The 22054-nt window shown below is 50.9% G+C and overlaps 1 protein-coding gene across 15 annotated transcripts in view; it reads right to left on the bottom strand.

The window, feature by feature from the left end:
- EP400 (E1A binding protein p400) overlaps nt 1–22054 on the bottom strand; it is a 102694-nt gene that overhangs the window by 15356 nt on the left and 65284 nt on the right. For 10 of the 15 annotated variants that reach the window (XM_077875172.1, XM_077875171.1, XM_077875182.1 and 7 more), the window contains 15 exons: nt 19122–19233; nt 18789–18932; nt 14633–14773; nt 14344–14427; nt 13884–14018; nt 13594–13638; nt 13360–13513; nt 12891–13132; nt 12589–12762; nt 10361–10497; nt 10163–10219; nt 7446–7524; nt 7106–7357; nt 6009–6057; nt 5825–5934 (listed from right to left, as the gene is read on the bottom strand). In XM_077875172.1, the coding sequence (XP_077731298.1) occupies nt 5825–5934; nt 6009–6057; nt 7106–7357; nt 7446–7524; nt 10163–10219; nt 10361–10497; nt 12589–12762; nt 12891–13132; nt 13360–13513; nt 13594–13638; nt 13884–14018; nt 14344–14427; nt 14633–14773; nt 18789–18932; nt 19122–19233 (1915 nt within the window). The remainder of the gene's footprint in view (nt 1–5824; nt 5935–6008; nt 6058–7105; nt 7358–7445; nt 7525–10162; nt 10220–10360; nt 10498–12588; nt 12763–12890; nt 13133–13359; nt 13514–13593; nt 13639–13883; nt 14019–14343; nt 14428–14632; nt 14774–18788; nt 18933–19121; nt 19234–22054) is intronic. The other 5 variants (XM_077875185.1, XM_077875186.1, XM_077875179.1 and 2 more) reach the window with 2 other exon arrangements.

The raw sequence follows: 22054 nt of genomic DNA on the forward strand, positions 1-22054 counted from the left end.
ATTCACAGCATTTTTTTCCTCCTCCCACTTTTCCCTCCCAAAGTTTGGAAGTTACACTTTTTATTCTTTTGGTGACTCACCTAAAAATTATACCACCTGGGTGGCTCATGTCATGATCTCAGGGTCCTGGGATCAGCCTCTGCGTCGTAGGGCTCCCTGCTCAGCAGGGAGTCTGCTTCTCCCTCTTCCTCTGCCCCTCCCCCACACTGAAGCTCTCGCGCATGCTCTCTCTCAAATTAAAAAAATTATACCATGAGTACTTGCCAAAGTCACATCAACAGTCTCACATTTTTCCTGAACAAGAAGAGTTCAGAGCATCTCAGCACCTTGGGCCTTGGCTCACTACAGACCACTGTTCCTGTGTAGCACAGTGGTTCTATCAGCCCTGCAGGGAGTTTCGGCTGCTGTGAGATCAGTCTCCACCTTGACTGTCCATGCGCTTACTCCCTCTGCCTCGAGCTTGTCCTCTAGTACAGACCCACCTGCTGCTAGCTCTGTGCTCTTTCGGTGTTTTCAAAAGAGGCAGAGTACCGGGGTCAGGTGTGACTTTCTTTCATTAGCACACAGATGTCATTGCAGAGGCTCTGAGGAGGAGGCTGCTGTGTCTCTGGCTGCTCTGGATCCTCTCTGCTGTCCACACTGTGCAGGCGTGGGCTCCTTTCCACCGTCCTGGGTCAGGCTTAGTGGGAATTTCTACATACACTGCTCAGTGTCACTGCTCAGTTCTGGAAAACTCTCACATCTTCTATACTGCCTTTGGCCGCCCTCCTCCCCAACTGAACTCTGAGCTGGCCTTCTGCGGCCTCACATGCACCCTTCTGTGCAGCCCTTGCTGTCACCCTGCACTGCATTCAGGATGGCATCTCCTGACTTATCCCTGGTTCACTCATTCTCTTCTCAATGGTGTATAAACACAGCCCATTACCAGAGTTTTTTCCCCCAATTCTGATAACCATACTTTTCATTTCCAGAAGTCCTCTATAGTCAATCCTTGAACACTGTGGGGGTAACAGGTGCCAAGCCCTCTGCACAGTTGAAAATCCACATATAAGTTTTTTGACACCCCAAAACCTTAACTGGAGGCCTTATGAACACATACTTCGTATGTTGCGTGTGTTACATGCTGCATTCTTACAGTAAGTGAAGCTAGAGACAAGAAACCAGAACGGCCCCTGGCGCTGTCAGAGGAGTGTGCGGCTCCTGGTCTCGGGGTCATGAGTTTGAGCCTTGCATTGGGCTCCACACTTGGCATGAAGCCTACTTAAAAAAAAAAAAAAAAAAAAAGGCAAGCAAGCAAGCACAGCTCTTTTGCAATCGATGCCCACAGTCTCCACTATCTCAGGTGGGAATGTCTGCCCACCGTCTGTTGCTTCCACTGGAGTCATCTTTCCTCCTGTGCTTGGTTATTTTCTACCACGTGCCACTCACTACATTGGAGAATCACCTGCAGAGGTTCTAGGGAATCTAGAGAGAAGGCAAGTTGCTCCAGAGCACCTGCACCTGCTCTGGCCACCTACCCTGGAACACCGCCCACCCAGGTCCACTTCACAGGCTGCAAGGGGTGTGGGCACCCTTTGAATGCCACGTCTGCTCTAGCTGCAAACTGACAGAAGGCTGGTGTGTGGCTGCAGCTCTGCAGGGCTGCAGCTCTGCAGGCTTGTCCCATCCAGCCTGTCCAGACCCTCTGCTAACGGCAGGGTGGAGGGCAGGCGGGGTTTACTTCTGCTCCAGCCCTGCCCCAAGGGCTCAGGCTCCGACTCCTGGCTTAGCACCTCCCTTCAGTCTCTCCCCTGGAATGGGCCAGCTAGAGTCGCCTGTCCCACAAGGTAAAATGTGCTCTGCATCAGACCCTGCCTCACTGCACTATTATTCTGGCTTTCTTCTCTTAGATTTTGCCTTAATAATTTTTGTCAGCTCCTTAAAATTTTTAAAAAGATTAATAAACATGTTTCTATCCAATTTTAGTTTGTTTCATTTAGAGAATAGTATAAATAACTCACTTCACTTTATTACCATAAACAGAAATCCATTCCTGGACTTCCAAAGTGGTTTTTACTCTGCCCTATTCTGCCCGAATCCCGTCTACTACACACCTGTCACATCTCTGCTCAGAGACTATCAAGGGCTCCCAGCTGCCTAGTGAACAAAATTCGTATTCTTTAGCCAGATATCCAAACTCTATGACCACTCATGGTGCCAAGCACACACAGCCATGCAGAGCCTCCCAGTGGGTGCAGGAGCCACTGCTTCTCTGTTAATACATTTGTTTGTGCCCCCTTTAAACAGACCTACTTGATGTGCCTTGAACACACCACACACCTTTCTGGGCTGAAGAGCCATGTGTGTGGATGACACTGTCCTGCTCTTGGGAGCCCAGAAGGCCCACCCTGTCATCTGTACCCTTCATGGTCCAGCTCCAGGACTAGAAGAGCCCTAGGAAAGCATGCCATGTGTCTGACTCCAATTTCTATTCCTATATCACAAGGAAGAGTATATTGTTTGTAAGATCTACTCAAAAAATACATCATGGATGAACTACTTTATCTTCCAAAAATACCACACATAGCATTAGGTCTTATTCAAAATAAAACATGAAGTGCAATGACTTGAGCATTGCACTCTCATATGGGGAATGGTATTGGTCACAGAGAATGGTTTTAACGCCACATGCCTACCTAATAGCCTTTGTTATTTATTAAGATGGCTGAATCACAAGTGGTTTATTGCAAAGGTTAAAGAAAAATAAATAAAATAAATCTAAGCCACACTCTAGAAAAACTTTTAATACATGTTGTGTTACTTAGAGAATATTCTAATTTTTTTAAGCAAGATTTATTGAAGTATAATTTGCATACAGTACAATTTACCCACTCCAGGTATACGAACCTATGGTAGCCACCACAATCCAGACACAGAACATATTCTGTTTCCTGTCTCTATGATTTTGCCTTTTTCACGTTAAATGGAATCATGAAGCATACGAGGTTTTTTGAAACTGTCCTCACAGTAAAATGTGTTTTAGAGTCGCCCACCTCATTGTCTGGCCCAGCAGCTCACTCTCTTGTATCGTTGGGTAGTCCTAGATAGTGCCCATGTATCCACCAGAGGCTGTCTGGGTTTCTTTTCTTTTTTTTTTTAAGATTTATTTATTTATTCATTCAGAGAGAGCGGAGAGAGAGGCAGAGACACAGGCAGAGGGAGAAGCAGGCTCCATGCAGGGAGCCCGATGTGGGACTCGATCCCGGGTCTCCAGGATCACACCCCAGGCTGCAGGCGGCGCTAAACCACTGCGCCACTGGGGCTGCCCGTCTGGGTTTCTTTCTTACTAATTATACTTACTCTTTTTTAGTAAGTATAATTATAAATAAAGTATAATTATAAATCAAGCTACTACACTAGTAGTATAAATCAAGCTACTACACTACTACACACTCATGCTCAGGTTTTTTTGTGCAGATGTATGTTTTTACTTCCCTGAGGGAAAATCTAGGTGTGGAAGTGCTATGTTGTACAGTAAGTGTACGTTTCATTTTATCAGAAGTGGCCAATTTCCCACTTGATGCTAATATTCTGTGTGCTGACTGTGGGCTCCAGTCAGGTTGCTTCATTGCCAGTGTTTGCTACAGCCAGGTTTTTGTTTCTAAAGCCCAGAGATGTGTGGTGGCATTTCACTGTGGTTAGTTTTTCACTGGGGGCAGGTGCAGAGGGAAAGGGAAGGGATCATAAGCAGGTGCCATGCCCAGCACACAGCCCAATCCCATGATTGAGTTCACGACCTGTGCTGGAACAATAGTTGGACGCTCTCCTGACTGAGCCCCCCAAGGTCCTATCTCACTGTGGTTTTCCCACGACTCCCCTGATGCTAATATGTTGAAGATCTCTTCACATTTGTTTGCTATCCCTGTTGCTTCTTTGGTGAGATAACCACTTAAATCTTTATCCATGTTTTACAGTGTATTTTCTTTCTTTTTCTTTTTTTTTAATAAATTAATTTTTTATTGGTGTTCAATTTACCAACATACAGAATAACACCCAGTGCTCATCCCGTCAAGTGCCCCCCTCAGTGCCCGCCACCCATTCACCCCCACCCCCTGCCCTCCTCCCCTTCCACCACACTTAGTTCGTTTCCCAGAGTTAGGAGTCTTTATGTTCTGTCTCCCTTTATTTCTTTTTTTTAATAAAATAATTTTTATTGGTGTTCAGTTTGCCAGCATACAGAATAACACCCAGTGCTCATCCTGTCAAGTGCCCCCCTCAGTGCCCATCACCCAGTAACCCCAACCCCCCGCCCTCCTCCCCTTCCACCACCCCTAGTTCGTTTCCCAGAGTTAGGAGTCTTTATGTTCTGTCTCCCTTTCTGATATTTCCCACACATTTCTTCTCCCTTCCCTTATGTTCTCTTTCACTATTATTTATATTCCCCAAAGAATGAGAACATTACAGTGTATTTTCATATTACTGAAGAATCCTCATTTAATCTGCAAACTTGTCCTTTATCATGTGTCCTACAAATATTTCCCATACTCTCCACTGTCTTCATATTTTTCAAACAACATGTGTCACTGATTTTTGATGATGACCACTTAATTTTTCTTTCATGATTCACAGGCTTTGGGATCCTAGGACATCTCTGCCTAAACTAAGGGAGCAAAGATGTTGTCCTGTGATTTTCATCAAAAAGTCTTATCATTTTGTATTTTACACTTAGGTCAATGATCCATCTTGATGGACTTTTCATACCTAGCGTAGGCTACAGGCCCCGGCTCCTGGTCTTGCACATAGCTACGCAGCTCTTCCAGTACCACTTATTGGAAAGACTACCCTTTCTCCTTGTATCCCTTTGGCACTCTTAATGAAAATCAGTGGACTACATACATGGGGGTTTATTTCTGGGCCTTGTATCCTATTCTATGGAGCTATGTCTGTCCCTTTGCCAAGGCCACCCTGTCTGGATTACTACAACAACTGAACTTTACAGAAAAGACACTTTTCAGAACCCGACAGGGCCACCCTTCTACTTATCAGAACAGTGCTCAGGCAGGGCACATGTTGCCCTTGGATGTGTACCTAACCTGAAAAAGGAGACACAAATTTAATCTCTTCAATCTCAGTTGTTTATTTCTGCTGTTTATAGTGAAGCACTGGAGGCAAGGACATGGGCTGCATCTGTGGATGAGTGCAAGGTTTCCGCTGGTTCTGTGCTCAGAGGGTCTGACAGGGCTGTCCTGATGCCCAGGTTTGACACCTCCCTGCTTCCCACACATAGGTCTGGACCATCCCTCTTGTGCTCCACCTGGCCCCTACACACTCTGACAATCATGCGATGGCACCTGGTGTGGTACCATGCCCTCCTCCGGTCCAGTTTCCCAAAGAGCGCCCATCTCTGCACCCCCATATCTCCCAAGAGTAAACCTGTCACGTGGTACATGAGGAATCCTAGCAGTAGAGTCAGCGTAGAGTCAGCAGTACACCCTCAACCCTGCCTTTCTCCTCCTAGAATCGCTGTAGGTAGGGATTTCCATACCACACACTCCCTTAGCAAGAGCACCATGTGAGCCATTTCCTAAACCCCTGAATGTTCACATTATCTTAGGAAATTCAAGCTGTGTCAGTACTTCCTGCATTGCTGGGATATTTCTCTACAAAGCAAACAACTTCCTGGGTACCCAGGAGGCTCCGTTGGAAGAGCATATGACTCTTGATCATGAGTTTGAGCCCCATGTTGGGTGTTGAGATTACTTAAGAAAAATTTTTTAAATTAGAAAACAATTGGGTCCTAGGTCACGCAGGCTACTGAAAGTGCCCAGGGGCAGGGATGACTCACAGTCAAGGCTCCTGGTGCCACAGGCGAAGCAAGGCGCTTGTTAATGGACTGGAAGGTGGCAGCAGGGACCCCAGCGATGGTGTTGACGATGACATTTCCGCTCACTGTGCCTGCAGGGAGAGACCTGTGAGGCAGGAGCACAGGAAAACACTGATTTCTGATGGGGGCATCCCAGGCTTCTTACCCGTTGGCATGCTTGTCCCCGTGACAGATGTTTTAATGGCTCCGGCCTGCTGGAAAGAGAAAAGCATTTGAATTGGAGCACAAGCTCTCCCCTTCACAAAACCTCCAAATGTTTCCACTTCGTCAGAATCATGTCCACACTCCTGCCTGACTACACGGCCACACGGGCCCCCCACCATTCCCTGCCCCCATGCCCCATGCCAGTTCTGTCCCTTAGTCACAGAGCTCTGGCCTCACCTGCCCTCATGACCCCACCCCTGCCCCCCAAGCTTGGGGCCTCTGGTCTTACTGCTGAGGCTCTCTACTGATGGACTACCATCACTCAGGCCGCAGCCCAGGGCCAGGAGGCCCCACACAGAGTCCCTCCCTAACCACCCACCACTCCACTCACAGGCCATGGGAGCTGGGGCTGAGGGAGCGTGCTTTCTGACCAAAGAGCTAAACTGCCCAGGCTGACGCAGCAATCCCACCCACCATGGCCAAAAGAACCATAAACAAGGCTGGACCACTCCCACACCTGGCTGGCAGTGCCAGGCAGCAGGGTTTCCCCATGCAGTCCCAGGCATCCTCCCCACAGGTGACTGCGACATCCGTGTCACACAGACATGGGCACACAGAGCAAGGGAGTATACCGGGGCATGACAGCCGCAGCACAGGCTGCATGAGATCACGAGTCTGCCTTTCTTCCCCTTTCCTGTGTGTTTTTAACCCATCTTCTCTGATGGGCACTAAAGATGTATGCACACGCGAGTGCAAGAGTCAGGAGAAGGAAAGCTTGCATGTTGGCACAAACAGTATCAGCTCTGCACCTCTGCAGTATCAGCTCTGCACCTCTGCAGGGTGACGTTGACACTGACATCTCACAAATCCCACCTAACTCCAAACTTCCTGGGTCCCTCTACCTCCCAAACCTCCACTAACTAACCTGGCCTGCCTAGAGCAGCCAAAGCAGGTGAGGGCGCCCCTTTGCTCACTCACTCCCCCACCAGGGAAAGTCTTGGCCTTCTGTGGTCTCTGAGGAAGACATACTGGCGTCTGAACAAACCCTCCCACCCGTGTCCCCGCAGGTGTCCGCGGCCAGGAGAGGCACCTTCTTACCAGCACAGCGGCGCTGCCCACTGTTGTGATCGCGGGAGGCACCTTCGGTGGGGGCTGTGTGGGCTGCGCCTGGGGCTGCGCCTGGGCCTGCGGTTGGACGGCTGGCGGTCCTGCAGGCTGCTGGCTGCCTGCCGCCTGAGACTGGGGCAGAGGTGGGGGAGGCTGCTGGGGTGGCGGGGGCTGCGGCTGTGGTGGGGGTGGTGGGGGCTGTGCCACGGGTGGCTGCTGCGCCTTCTGCTGATCGGCCAGCGCCTACAGAAGCAGAGAGGAGAGGGGCTATGGGGACAAGCCCACCACGCCCACCACCCCAGCCACGTCCAGGAGGCCCTAGCGCCTACACCTTTTTCTCTTTGGCAATTCGCTCTGCTCGGAGAGATGCAACCTGAATGGGAGGCAGTGGTTTGTCGTAGTTGATCCCGCTGAAAGACAACAGCAGAAACAGAAAATAAATGGACACAGTCTAAGGAAGACGAACACTCGAGAAACCCAAAGCTCTTGCCTCCCAAGCTGCCAGGTGGTAGGAGGCAGCTCCAATCAAGCTCCCTCACAAAAGAAAAAAAGCTGCATGGGTCATCTAAGACCATGTCTCCCATTCCCTTTTGACACAGAACCTTCCAGAAAACAGACCTGGGCCACCACAGTAACACACGGTACTATGTGGATATCAGGTGCCCTGGAAATGTGTGCGAGTGCACCTCACGGTGAACTGCCTGCCCCTCCAACCCAGCCTACCAAACTGCGGCCCTACTTCAGGTTAGGCCTCCCCTCTCTTCCCAATGGAGCATCAGCCTTCCTCCGAGGAGCTGTCCATAGCCTGTGTCCCCAGGTCCCACTCTGGCCTGCCAGAAGCCCATGTGTCCATGAAAACTGAGGTCAGGGCCCAGGCTGCATGAACACTCCCAATCTCCCATGACACCCCGCTCCCCAGGCACAGAGACTGACCAGCAAAGCCCAGGGAGGGGGAGGTCCCACAGGCCTCCCCACCATCTCACAGAACCCTTGCTCCAGGGGTCTCTTCCACTCAAGTACTATGACCTCTCCACCTCTTTGACTCCCTCTGCCACAGAGAGCTTGGCTTTGCTTAAAACTTTGTGCATGCCTTCCCCATTTCCTAGCTTCCCCCACCCCTACTCTGCAGGGCCCAGGCGGGGAAACATCTGTCTGTTCCCCCTGCATGTCAGCCCCTCCCACCCTGTCACTCACCCCAGCTGGCTCAGTGACTTCTTACCCATTCTCTGACCTCAACCACGTAGGTCTGCTCAGATCCTCCATCACAATCCCACTCTCACGTGAATATCCAGGCCTTCTCCCACCCCTCTTTATTACACCTGGCAAAGCTAAAGCCATGCTATGCTCCCCCAGTCTGCCAGCTTCAAGTAGGGTCCAACTATCTCCACTGACAAGGGAAACCCACCCTCTGCAAGGCGCCCCAGCCAGGTCACACGGCATCACTTCCTCTTCCTTGGCACATGGCCTGCCCTGACTCCTTACAGATGCACCCCTGTGGCTAACACCTCCAGATCCTGTGGAAGGCCGAGTCCCCACCCAGCTGTGGGCCAGGTGTTGAGTTCTCCTCTCACCTCACCCTGTCAACCTTTGGTCCTGTCCACCGGCCCACATCCCTCTGATCTGAGCCAAACACAGACACCCACCTGAGCCCCCAAGACACTGTAGGCCTGTGCTCACCTCATGGTCTCCAACCAACCAGCTGGGCTTCGCACTGTACCTATTCCCACTGAGGTGCCCAGGGCACTCGCCCTGCTTGCCTGCTTCTTGCCCTGGAGGCGTCACCCTGGGCCCTCTTGTGCGTATCCCATGGACCTGCCTTGTAGCCCTCCTTTGACCCCACGCACTGCATACCATGACAGCCAACCCAATATCGCCTCGTGTTGGGGTGACATTCAGGAGGAACACCCCCTGGTCTCCTCCCCCCAGGCTTCCCTCACCCTCGGTCCTGCTGGGCTATTCCAATCACCTGCAGGACGGATCCTCAACCCCTGTAAGACTGCTCTGAGTTTGCATCTCACCAATACGAGGACAAAAACGTGTCCTGCTCGCCACTGAACGGCTTGGCCCAGCACAGAGCTAGGCACACACCTTGTCCATAAATGTCAGCTGCATGAAACAATCTGCTAATTTAGTCCACAAATGTACACAGAACGCCTGCTCTTTGCTTCCAGATTCAGAAGCCCTACATCCACAGGCACACAAACACCACAACTCAAGTAGAGAATGTGAAGATGGTTCATCCTGTGAAGGAAAACACAGGGCCACGATGTGACTGTATAGAAGATAACATGTAAGGGGGTCCTGGGCTCGAGTCCAGGAAGACTGCCCTAGGCGTGAGCAGCAGGTCACAGCCATGAGGTAAGGAGCATCTGATGGAGGCCAGGCCTCAGGAGCAGCTAGGAGAGTCTGTCAGGGGTCTTGGCAAAGAAGTGCCCAGCTGGTGGCCACACTGAGAACAGGTAAGGTGAGAACCCTTGGTGTATGGCAGACACTCATCTGGGCAACCACAAAGGCCTGAGCCAGACTAGCACCTGGGCTTTAACTAGACATGTGCTTCCTACCACCTCATTGTAAAAGAGACATCTGGAAAGCACAGGGAGTGTGCAGAGAACACCCTGATACCTGGCACTTGGCTTCTAGGTTGCCCTGCCATACCTGCTCACCCACACCCACACATTTCCCTGCCCATCCTTTCGTCGGTCCTTTTCTCTCTTTTGTTCAGCTTCAAAACAATTACTCTCATCTCTATGCTGGATATATTTTAAAGGCAGAATCAAAAGACATGTGCCAAATTAGACGCAAGCACGGCCAAGAAAGGAAGAGCCTCTCCCACGGCCAAGTCACATCCACCAGTGTCCCCCGAAGCCTGTAGGCAGGGACAGACCCTCATCATGGGAATGCCATGTGCACATTTGCCAGCTCCCAGCTGGCCACACCACTATCCCTAGCTGCTGCCTGGACACACCGTTTGAATGATTTACTGACTCCACAGGGTTTAATAAAACACTAAAATGAGATTATTTCATCCAGTAGAAAATACAGAAATACCTTTCTGCCAACACGGAGGCGTGCTTGGGGTTTTTCTGAAAGGGATTCATGCCAAGCCTGCCACACAAAAAAGGAGACAAGAGTTACCCAACAAGAAACACCTGCTGAAGAAGGAGGGATCACCAACATGCTGTGCAAGCCAGTGTCCCCACACCAGCTCATCACAGGGGAGGGGCGGTAAGGACACGGGAAGCATACAGAGGCTTGATGGGGGGACTTCTCTTGCCGGCCGTCATCTTCATCAGGTCAAAGTGGCTTGTGTACAGCTGCGTGTGCGTGGCATTCTCGTCCTGGGCGTATAGCTGTCCTGTGCGCAGGGGTCGGTTGTTCTTACTCTGAGACAAAACCAATGGCAGTGCATCAGATAGATGGTGGCTGATCTGGAGACCTGACTTGGAATCTCCCAGGTTAAACAGAGTTCCTCCTTCACAACCTTCAACACAGACGTGAGCATACCACCTGACCACCCACTGCCTGCAAACGCCATTCCTCTCCACACGTCCCCTCACGCAAGCTCCACAATCACCCAGAGCAGGAGGACGCTCTACCTTTGCAGAGAAAAATGACCGCTAGGCCAAGTGCCCAAGGTCACACAGCAAATGAGACCGAGTGGCTGCCCTCCCTGCAAGCCTCTGTTCCAGTGCACAGGGAAGAGGAGAGGTGCCAGCTGGTATGTGAATCTGCTCTTGGGAGCATTCATTCACAGCATCACCTATTCCTGGTAATCTCTCCAGCATAAATCCTACAGTCAAAACAAGCACTGCTAGCTCCCAAGACACCTCATTGTCCCACAGAACTTCAGAACAACCCGATGCCAGAGCGAAAACTCCAGTCTCGTTACACAGCTTGTGTAAAGCCAGCACACTTGTAAGCAACCAAGTCAGGACCGGGCCATAGGGCTCCCAGGGACCCTCCCCTGTGTCTACAGACTCTGATCACCCTGTACCTGTACATAGTGAACAGGATGGAGACTGCGACACAAAGTAAGAACCGCTCACGGGAGAGCCATGCATACGTGTCCTCTGTGCTAATTGAAGCTTTACATCTAGAAGAGCCACACCAGAGGAAACTCAGGACCACAAGATCAGCATGGGAGGGTCCTGAAAATGAGTCCACGTCTGTGAGCATTCCCGTGCCACAGAAAAACAAGGGAGAAAAGGTAGAGCAAGAATAAGATCAGGTACGTAACACGAACACCCAACAGCAAGCCCAGGTTGTGGCAGGCTGTAAGGGGGCTCCTGCCCTGCCCCACCCAACACACTGCTGCCAGCACATGTCTGCGGGCACCAGCTTCCCCTCCTGGCTGGTTCTGAACTTCATCAAATGGCCCTCTGCACAGGTGCTTGCCAATTTATTCACAATGTCACCGTCACATCCAATAAACGCATTTTTGCCTTTTTTTCTAGATCAACTTCTCATGTGAGCTATAAAACAGAAAAACAGAGCTTCAGCTTTATGCTTTTCCATGTTAACATTATGGCCGTCATTAGAAGTGCTTCCAACACAAGACAGATCAAACATAAGACCTCATGATGTCTTGGTGGTGAAGGTACCACACATAGTATTGTTAAGGAATACCTGCTTTTTTTGTTCTTAAACAAAAAGCAAACAAAGGCTTTAAGGCTAATGTTTTCAGGAAAATGAAAACAGAAACGATGGTAGAAACAATGGTTTCCATACTGCGTCAGGGTCCCATGTGTGCCTCTGCCGCATCTGCCCCGTGCTGTCACACGTAGTGGGTAGGACCACGACTCGCAGGCACGGGACCCTTGTCAAGGCTGGCAGCATGCCACATGGGCGCCCCTTCTGTGCTCAGACTTTGGACACTCTCCAGAGTGCAGGTGGATGGGCGATTGACAAGAAGGGGAAGTGGCAAAGCCAGCAGACGGAGAAACAGAAAGAGACCCTCTTGGCTCAAAACAACAAGAGGTATGCAGGTGGAAAGGTGGAAAGTGCAGGGCAGATGCACTCGCCAGCAGTGCTGGCTCTCTTGGGGGGTAAGGGTGGGGGCAGCCACTGCCACCATGGGCTTCCTGGGAAAGACACGGAGTACCCAGCCTCTGTCTGCAGAGCATGTACAAGGCACACAGTCAGCCGGGACCAGGGTCCAGACCAGTCCCATGGCTGGGGCTCCTGGCGGGAGACCAGCAGCAAAGGCATAGGAGGCATAAACAAACTTATCTTCAAATAAGCCAATGGAGCCAAACAAAGGCTCTTTCATTCACCTCATGCCTTCTCAAAAGAGAAAAGAAAGAGGAAAGAAATGAAGGTAGGACCGAGCCCTTGGGTGGCATGGAGCCTCCACATGGCACACAGAATTTTCCAGGCATGCCAGGTGCCACACGGGCCTCCTGCCTCGCCAGCTTTCACTCAGCCTAGGGGCTGGAGTTCCGCTGATGTGCGAGTGGAAGGGGGTCTGCCCTCACCTTCCCCTCTTCCCTCGGAATGAGCACGTTCTCGTAGCGGCTCCGGCACTGCTTGGAAGAGCGGTAGATGCGGCTGCAGGAGTTGACGACGTCACTGACAAGGTCCCAGTTGGGCGTGTGGGCCGGGGACACAATCGTGAGATTCAGGGGCAGTTCCAGGAGCTGCTTCACAGCCTGCAGGACCAGGTTTCAGGCACCATAGGTCAGAGAACTGCATCAGCAGGTGCACGCGCGCTCCCAAGGACTACAGCCAAAGGACATGGACAGGAGAGGACGGGACGTGGACTGCGGGCTGTGCTCACCTGCAGCAGTGCCCAGTCCTCGCTGATGAGCCACTCGGGATTATCTGGGCCCGACTCAGCTGTTGGCTTGGCAAAAGTTGGCAAAGGCTTGGCAAACTGTGTTTGTTGCTTCAACAGAATGTTCTTCTTCTGCTCTTTCCCTTCCCGTCGCATTTTCAACATGCCAGGTGTCGCACGGTCAAACAGTGAGCGAGGAGGGACAACTGGCTCCCCGTGGCGCTGCTTCTTCTTCCTGCCTGCAACTGGACAGAGAGCCTTTCTCAGTGATGTAGCTAACGAGAAGACAGTGCCTTCACAGAGGAAACGGGAACAAGAAGGACGACGGAAGACGCCTGTCGCTAAGGAGCCTCTGTAGAGATAAACCCACTCTCTTGCTTGTACACCAAGCAGGACTGTAAGTGTAAAGGTTCCTTAACAGCCCGCAAGTGCAAAGCAAGCAGACATGGAAGCCTGGCGATGGGGTGTGCACCTGAGGGGTCCGTGCGGTGCCGCCTGCGTTCCTTCCTCACGTACACGGGAGGCAGCTTGGACTCTGGGATGGGAGTGCTCTCATACGTGAGACACAGGACCGGGTCCACATAGATGTCGTTGTCATCCTGGGGGGGTGTGGGCGGCGTCCAGAGCTGTGGGGACAAAGGAGAGCCATAAGTTGTATGAATGGGGGAATGCAGCCACCCCAACACAAAGGGAGACGGGCACTCACTGGCATGACTTCTACTTGCCCATCGGCGCCTTCACAGACGTATTCCTGCAGGGAAGGGGCCACGTTTCAGTGTCACAATCTCAGACGAACACTACAAGCCACCAACTATTTACCTGCATGCTTAGTAGGTCTTCAAAGCACCTATGACACGTTTTAACAACCACATTTGGGGAAAAGCCTATGTGTAACCAGAAATGTCCAACCAAGGGTCAAGCATCAGACAACGGGCTGCCAGACATGGAGATGGGCTTCATCTCTCAGAAACGCATTGGATCCTGAGCCCCACATACCACATTGTAGGCATCCTCCCTCGTATAGGTGAGAAGCTGCTCCTGCTCTTGCTCCTGCAGCGCCCGTGCCTCCCGCTCTTGCAGGGCCCTCACGTTCTGGGCCTCCCACTCCCTCACAGCGGTCAACACGGCATCCTGGTGGGAAGACCACAGAGAGGGGCTCTGAGATATGGCTACAGCAGGCCCAGCACCCCACACCCCAGCTCCACCCTGTCCAAGTTACGGGCTCTGGACCCCTTCCCTCCTCCAACACATATCCCTCCATCAAGCACCAAGCTGTGCCCAATTGAATGAGAATCGTTCCCTAGGGTTTCTCTAGACTTCATTTTTAATTTGTTTCTACACTGGTGGGTTGCTTTTTATTCCTTTAATTCCACACAAGTCACATTTACTTCAGGCCAAATGTGAATCTGAAGGCTGAGGCCCTCACGTGCTACGCAAACCAGAAGTCTACCCTTACCTCGCTGCTGCCCTCTTTCTCTGGGCCAGTTGGCGTGTGGAATAATTCCAGGTAATTCAGAGCATATTTCTCAATAGGTGTAAGCTGTTCCAAAAATCATTGTTTTGAACAGGGTTAACAGCAAATTAACAAAGGTTAAGTCCCCATATAACCCCCCAACACTTGAATCAAAAGAATGATTATTTTTACTCAAAGAGACCAAGGAAAATTTCATGGAAGAGTCAAATTTAAAATACCGAGGTATCTGGAAAAAAATTAAGCTGAAGCGCAGAAGAGAAAGCTCTCAAACCTGTTCCATGAAGTCAGCTAACTCCTCCAGCTGAGATGGCTCTTCACTCCACCTCGGGCTGTTGGTGCCGGGTGACCCTGGCACAGCTTCCTCCTCAGGTTTCTGGGCATCTTCTTCCAGATACTCAATGCTCTTGAGGGCCTAAAGAAATAACAGATTTATGTTACTTTCATAGTTTTAAATTATGGGGTTTTGAAAAGGAGTCACCCCACATAAAGCCAGGGAGACGCCTCCATTCACTGCACATAGAGCCTCCCCGTGGACATGCTCTCGCGCATCTGAGACCCACTTGGATATGAAGAACAAAGCCCTAAGGGTGACAGAGAAGGCGTGGGAGTGGCTCCCAGCCTCACTGGACACCAAACTCCAGGCAAAAGTCACGTGTCACCTGACCCCAAGAATAGAAAGGGACAGGACATCCCATTCAACCTTACACCCAACATGCCCCACGGCCACGGCTCTGACAGAGGAGAACAACTCTTCATAGTGCATGAGACAGGGGCCACAGTCCACAGCATTCACAGAAGACAAACGACCCAGAGCCCTAGGAGCCAGAACCAAACCTGTGGACAACAGATCAGGAAACACCAGAGAAAGGAAGGAGGCGCCTTCCCAACAGCCAGGAGCTCCTGCCTGATAGGCACGTGTACTGCAGGGGTGCACCTTCACACATCAGGCGAACTAATGGTTTCTGGTTACCAGGTATCAGTTAGGAGCTGTGCAACCTCTCTTTCTTGGCGATTTGGCAAAACCTGCAGCTTAAGATGTAACCTGACCTCACACTATACACTATAAATTCTTCCACACTGACCGCATGTCTCAGGACAAAGTTAAACACTGAAGCACCCAGAAGAAAACGAAGGAGGATGTCCTGACCACCCAGAGTCAGGAGAATGTCTTTTGAGCAGAACATGAGCAGCAACTGTGATAAAGATGGGCTGCTGGGGGGATTCAGGACCCAGAGTTCCTGCTCACTGGCAGACTGCAAAATGCAGGGAGGTTTTCTACACCATGCACCCAGAACACAGAAGGAATGCCAACAACTGAGAAAAATAAACAGCCCAGGTAACCAAAAAAGGGGGGAAAGACATGAGCAAACACTTCACAAGAAAGTACCTACTCTGCCAGGGAACACGCGGAGGTGCACAAATTCATGGGTGGAGCAATGGGCAAATTAAACCAGAGACATGGCCCACATCTACCACCATGCTGGTTCGAACAGTTCACAAAACTGCCTGACAGCCCTGCCCATCACACACACGCTCAACGATGATGCAGGGGTCCCACCCCAAGGTGTGCTGCCTAAAAGTTAGCAGAGAGAGAGAAAAAAAGGGGGGGGGGGGTTAGCAGATACACACATGCATCTGCCAAGAGACACACAAAATATTCAGAGACACATGGCTCAAAACACAGACTGTGGCCCAATAAAGAAATTACAACACCACACAGAGTATAGTGTTGTACTGCCATGAGAAGCACCATGACCCTGAACCAGAAGCCAGATCCTCACAGGCAGCCATGTGGTCAGGAGGCACAGGAGCAGCCCTCAGGGGCAGGAGTGGTAAGGAAGGCAGGCGGTTTCGGTCGGGGGGGAAGGGGTTTCCTATAGTGCCCTCTCATGCTGATTCTCTATGACGTGTACTTCTCAGGAGGCTCTCATGCTTCAAAAAACTTTAAAAAAAAAGCCATCTTCCTGCACGGGTCTTCTGAAGAGCATCGCTCCTGCTGGAGACTCCCGGGTTACTTGGGCATCTGGAAGTAATCCTGAGACCCGATCCTCAGGGCACTGCTGGCCAGCACTGCCCTCAGGCTCCCACATTCACTTCACCTTCAAAAGACCTCTCCGGTCTCTCCTGCTCTCACCTGGCCATGCTGCTGCCACGCAACTGCACCCCTACTGCTGGTCTCTGCTCCAGCCCCCACAATTTAGACTCAGCACAGAGCCAGAGGGCTATCTTTTTTTTTAGACTTTTTATTTATTTATTCATAGAGACACAGAGAGAAAATGAGAGGCAGAGACACAGGCAGAGGGAGAAGCAGGCCCCATGCAGAGAGCCCGACGCAGGACTCGATCCCGGGTCTCCAGGATCACGCCCTGAGCTGCAGGCGGTGTTAAACCGCTGCGCCACCGGGGCTGCCCAAGAGGGCTATTTTTTAAAATGTGGCCAGGCCCCACTACCCTCACCCCTCACTCCCTCCTAATCCTCTGCCACCTGTACTGTCCCTCTGCCCATAGCACCTCCCCACTGGACATCGCCCACGCTCTGCAGGAGAGTCCGTGTTCTACTCCCTTGCTGGTTTTTAGACCTCCTCTTACTGGGATGGAAGCTTAATGGTGGGGGGGGGGGAGATACATCTTCCATTCGACGCTAGGTCTTTCCTGCCAACAACATGCCTACACTTCACAGCACCTATGTGCTGCTCTGTGTGGTACACACATCCCTGAGACAACTGCACACAGAACAATGCATTTCTCATGCAAATGCCCTCCCACCTCTCATTTCTCTCCTAGGACACATGCAAGACTTGCAATGGTGAAATCATTTGTTTCTGAGAGAGAATCCACTTTCTTTTAGGTGCTTTTTTTTTTTTTTAACCTCACGCATATGTCTTTTTTTTAAAGATTATTTATTTATTCATGAGAGAGACACACAGAGAGAAAGAGAGAGAGACGCAGAGACACAGGTAGAGGGAGAAGCAGGCTCCATGCAGGGAGCCTGACGTGGAACTCGATCCTGGGTCTCCAGGATCATGCCCTGGACTGAAGGCAGCGCTAAACCGCTGAGCCACCCAGGCTGCCCATTATGCATACGTCTTTAAAAGAATGGGGCTGATGTATCTGTCCCTCCAGATGCAGAAAGAACCATAAGGTATCTCTGTGTGTGTGTGTAGGGGGGGGGGACCGGGGACATCATACACAGGAAACTTCTGGAAGGAGGCATGAGGACCCACATTAACGGGTGGTCCCTAGCAGAGAAGGAGGGTCTGGTGTGGGACACTTGCTCTTCATTATAAATTCTTGAAAGTTTTATCATACACATTTATTACTGTTCCACCAAATGAGAACTTTTAAAACAGCCAAGGCTACAGGCAAGTCCTCTTCAACAAGAGTGTGAGGACAGGGAAGGGGGTGAGCAGCACTGCAGGGGAGCCAGGGAAGCCTTCTACCATGGGCAAGGGCATGGGAAGAGGCCCAGAACACGAGGGTCCCTCCACAGCCAAGAGCCCAGAAACCGACACCCAGGAAGGAGGGGAAGGAGGGGGCAACCCTGTGAGGTGGGCCAAAGTGAAGGGGGAAGTCCTGGGGGGAGCTGCAGCTAGGCCACTCCCCAAGAGTGGGTCTACAGTGTGTCTACACAGCAGCACTACCCAAAAGGAGCAGCACACAAGCCATGTGAGTACTCTAACATCTCTCACGTGTTATAAAGTATAAAAGGCAGTATTTTATTTAACCCAATATATCCAATCATTATTTCAACAAGTAACCAACATAAAATATTAACAAGATCATTTATGTTCTCCTTTGTACTGTTCTCAGAATTGGGCGTGCATTTTACACTCACACACAGGGCTCCTCTCTTTTTTTTTTTTTTTTTAAAGATTTTATTTATTTATTCATGAGAGACACAGAGAGAGAGAGGCAGAGACACAGGCAGAGGGAGAAGCAGGCTCCATGCAGGGAGCCTGACGTGGGACTTGATCCAGGGTCTCCAGGATCACGCCCTGGGCTGCAGGCGGCGCTAAACCGCTGCACCATCGGGGCTGCCCACAGGGCTCCTCTCTGACAGGAGCTGAGACGGTGAACCATGGGGACGGGCAGGGTAGGGCAGGGTGGGCAAAGTAGGTCATAGGACAGACGAGGCACTCCAAACCGCTAGTTGCCAGCTATGGCTCAGGGGAGGCAGTGGGGCTCAGGAAGAACCAATGAAGACAGGGATGACTGCTGAACTGGGCAGCAGGTGCCTGGGGCCCCCGGACTTTCCACTGCTCCTTTACCTGCTTGTCCAGACGAGAATGCCCGTAACAGAATGAAAGCAGGCAGGAGGGGTGTGCCAGGGTGGAGCAATAGGGGCCTGCACAGCAAGCAGGGAGCTCAGGACCTATAGCAGGTGTGGCAAATCCTCTATGACCTCCAGGGCCAGCAATCTGTCCTCACCTCAATGAAAGGTCTTGCAATTTTGGGTGCAATGATTTCTGTGGCAGAAGGCTCTTGAGAAAGGACCACAAATTCCTCTGCCTTCACTGGAAAGCCGGCGTCATCTGTTGGAGAGCACACCTCAAACAGCTCCTGGATGGTCCGCTGCACACAAAATGCACATCAGTGTCTAGCCAGAAACAGGTCAGTGCTGACCTGACCATCAAACTGCAACACCAGGGAAACCACCAAGCCACTCCTCATCTGCGTGCATTAAACTGCGTGGCCCCTTTACCCACCCCCATCCCCATCACCACACAGCAACCTTGAGGACTGCACACCATTGACAAGTACCTGTGTCAGGAACGCCATGGAGTAGTCATTGCCCTGAGCAGCTACTTCCCGGATCAAGTCTTTGGTTCCATTTTTCAACAGCTTCTCTTCAATGGAGTTACCACTCACAAGCCTACAAAACAGACATGTCATGTACAATGACAGCTAGGTCACCTGGGGGGCACGATGCCATGAGCAGTCAGGGGGCAAGGGCCTGGTGGCACAGCACCCTGGACCCTTGGGCAGGAGCCACGAGGCTATGTATACATGGGGCACTCCCCTCCATGGCGGTCAGGGCCACCTCTCCCACTCTAGCTCTAGCCACCGCCACCTTCCCTTACTGCACCCTGTCCCATGCCTCTGTGGCCATGATCGATTCTGCCATCTTTCCCTCCACTGGTCCCCACCTATAAATGTCCTACTGGGTCCTCCAGGAGGACTCCCTATGTGGAGCAGCTGCTGTCCCCAGTGCTGACAGCCTGCAACGCACACACAACATACCCCTCATTTTCAAATGGTCACGCTTAAACATAATGGTGGACAGCATCTGCTTCACCACACACTTATCTGCATTTTGCTTTCTTTCTTTTTTTTTTTTAAGATTTATTTATTTATTCATTCAGAGAGAGCGAAGAGAGAGGCAGAGGGAGAAGGAGGCTCCATGAAGGAAGCCCGATGTGGGACTCGATCCTGGGTCTCCAGGATCACACCCCGGGCTGCAGGCAGCGCTAAACCGCTGCACCACCGGGGCTGCACCTGCATTTTGCTTTCTTACTGAGTGGTGTGCTGCAGAGACTCCTACTCCCCCAAATGGTTTCAGTGGCTGCTCGATGCCCAAGGTATGGCAATACCTCACTCCAAGCATGGGAACTCTCTGGTTCCTGCTTTGTGCCTTGTAAACAAGCTACAGGAACCAGGGATACCATGGGCTGGGCCCCACAGAGGGTAGTGCTGGGGACAAAGGACAGGCATAGTTTTCAGTTCAGCAGACTCCACTAAATTGATGTCAAAATAATGCCACACTCACATCCCCAGTTAGGGGTAGGAGCTCCCTTGGCCAACACCACTGGCACCACCAGCAGCTGTGGCTGCCGCTGTCCCGTGTCCCAGTATCTAAGCAAGGCCACTACACATGCAGCCTCCTACCCTTTACCTACCAAGCCTGGGTGTACCACAAGTGTGAGCAGGTGGGATGGCCTATTCAGATTCTCAGCTTCCTTCCACCTTTCTCAAAGAAGGGCTCATCTATCTTTCTCCTCAACTTGTAAGAGCTATCTGACCCTCTGTTCGTTGTGAGAACTGCAAATAATTTTCCCAATCTATTATTTGTGCATCAGCTTTGCTTTTGGTTTCTTTTTGCAAACCAAAACTTAAATTTTCATTTTATTGCAGTCAGATATGTCTGCCTTGCCTTCCCTCCAAGCTTTCTGCCTGGCTAAAGTGATGCCTTCAAGCCACAGGTATCATCTCTTCAAAACTACACCAAGACCGCTGATTTGTTTCTATACCTGCATGCTTAACCTAGGGCCGGCATTCTGGCCATAACGAGGGCACAGCACTCTGACCTTAGCTCTTCCTCATGGTCTGCTGTGCTGGCACCACACGCTAAATTACCTGCACTCCAATGAAGCTGGAAGCCCAACCAACTGGTCACTGCTCTCCCTCTGATGGCAGATCCTCACATGCCTTCCCCCGAGCCTCTCTGCTGCAACTCTTGTCAGTATTTCTGTCGGCCATTATCAGCTACCCTTCACTCCAAATACACTTTTAAAAACCACTTTATCCAGGAGCGCCTGGATGGCTATCAGTTGAGCATCTGCCTTCAGCTCAGGTCATGATCCCAGGGTCCTGGGAGCAAGCCTCACGTCAGAGCCCCACATCGGGTCCCTGTTCAGCAGAGAGCCTGCTTCTCTCTCTTCCTCCACTCATGCTTGTGTGTACGCTCACTCTCTCAAATAAATAAAATCTTAAAAAAAAAAAAAAAGAGTAAAAACCACTTTTTCCAATCACAAGTGTACACAGGTACACCTACACAAATACCCACAATTATGGCTTTCGTTAAAACCATTCTACATATTAACATCGCTTTGGGGGAAAGCACATTTCTATGTACCAGGTCTTCCCGTCCCGAGAACACAGCACAGCCTCCTACTCAGGTCTCACTATGTTTTGCACAATTTTATCCTCGTTTCCTACACATCCTGTACCTTTACTGCCAAGACTGTTCCTGAGTGTTTGTGGATCATAGTTGCTGAGAATAAAATAGTTTTCCCATTTCTGGCTCACAACTGCTGAAAGGATCACTGAGGAAAACGTTGCTCATACAACTTACATGGCACACTAGACTTACAGCTACTGGTAACAAGACACACTCTCCACATACCATTGAAAGAAAAAGGGATTAACAAATAAGACTTTCAGCATGAGCCGTCTAAAAAATTAGAAAGACGCCTGGAAAGATATACAGCAAAATATTACCAATTGCTATCTCTGAGGGATACTTCTCTATAAACGTATTACCTGCTCCGTGAACCTCAGAAAGGCAGTAATACAGCTACTTAAAGTCGGCCTTTGGAGGACTCCGCCTCAGTGGAAGGAGTGAATGGTCACATACACAGGCTCTCCCAGCTGCCAGCACTGCACACACACCAGCACACAGGTGGTCGGGTACCAAACAGGGACCATCAAGTGCTAGCACACACCAGAAACCCACGGTTATTACACTACTATAGTCAATACTTCTGGAAGCTCAGAAATACACAGGAGAGCCTCCTCCACTTTCTCAGCTACGTACAGGGCCAGCTAGTTTGTATCTGAAGGCAGTGCACACAGATTTGAGTTCTTTCAGTCATCATCTTACTAACAGACAACTTCTATCTGATAGTAACTGAGACACTCTGAAACATAAACTGCCCTTTTGAAGGGGCAGGTCCTCTAAAAGAGGCACAAGAGAT

Source organism: Canis aureus, chromosome 27, assembly GCF_053574225.1.
Source record: "Canis aureus isolate CA01 chromosome 27, VMU_Caureus_v.1.0, whole genome shotgun sequence".
Taxonomy (NCBI): Eukaryota; Metazoa; Chordata; class Mammalia; order Carnivora; family Canidae; genus Canis; species Canis aureus.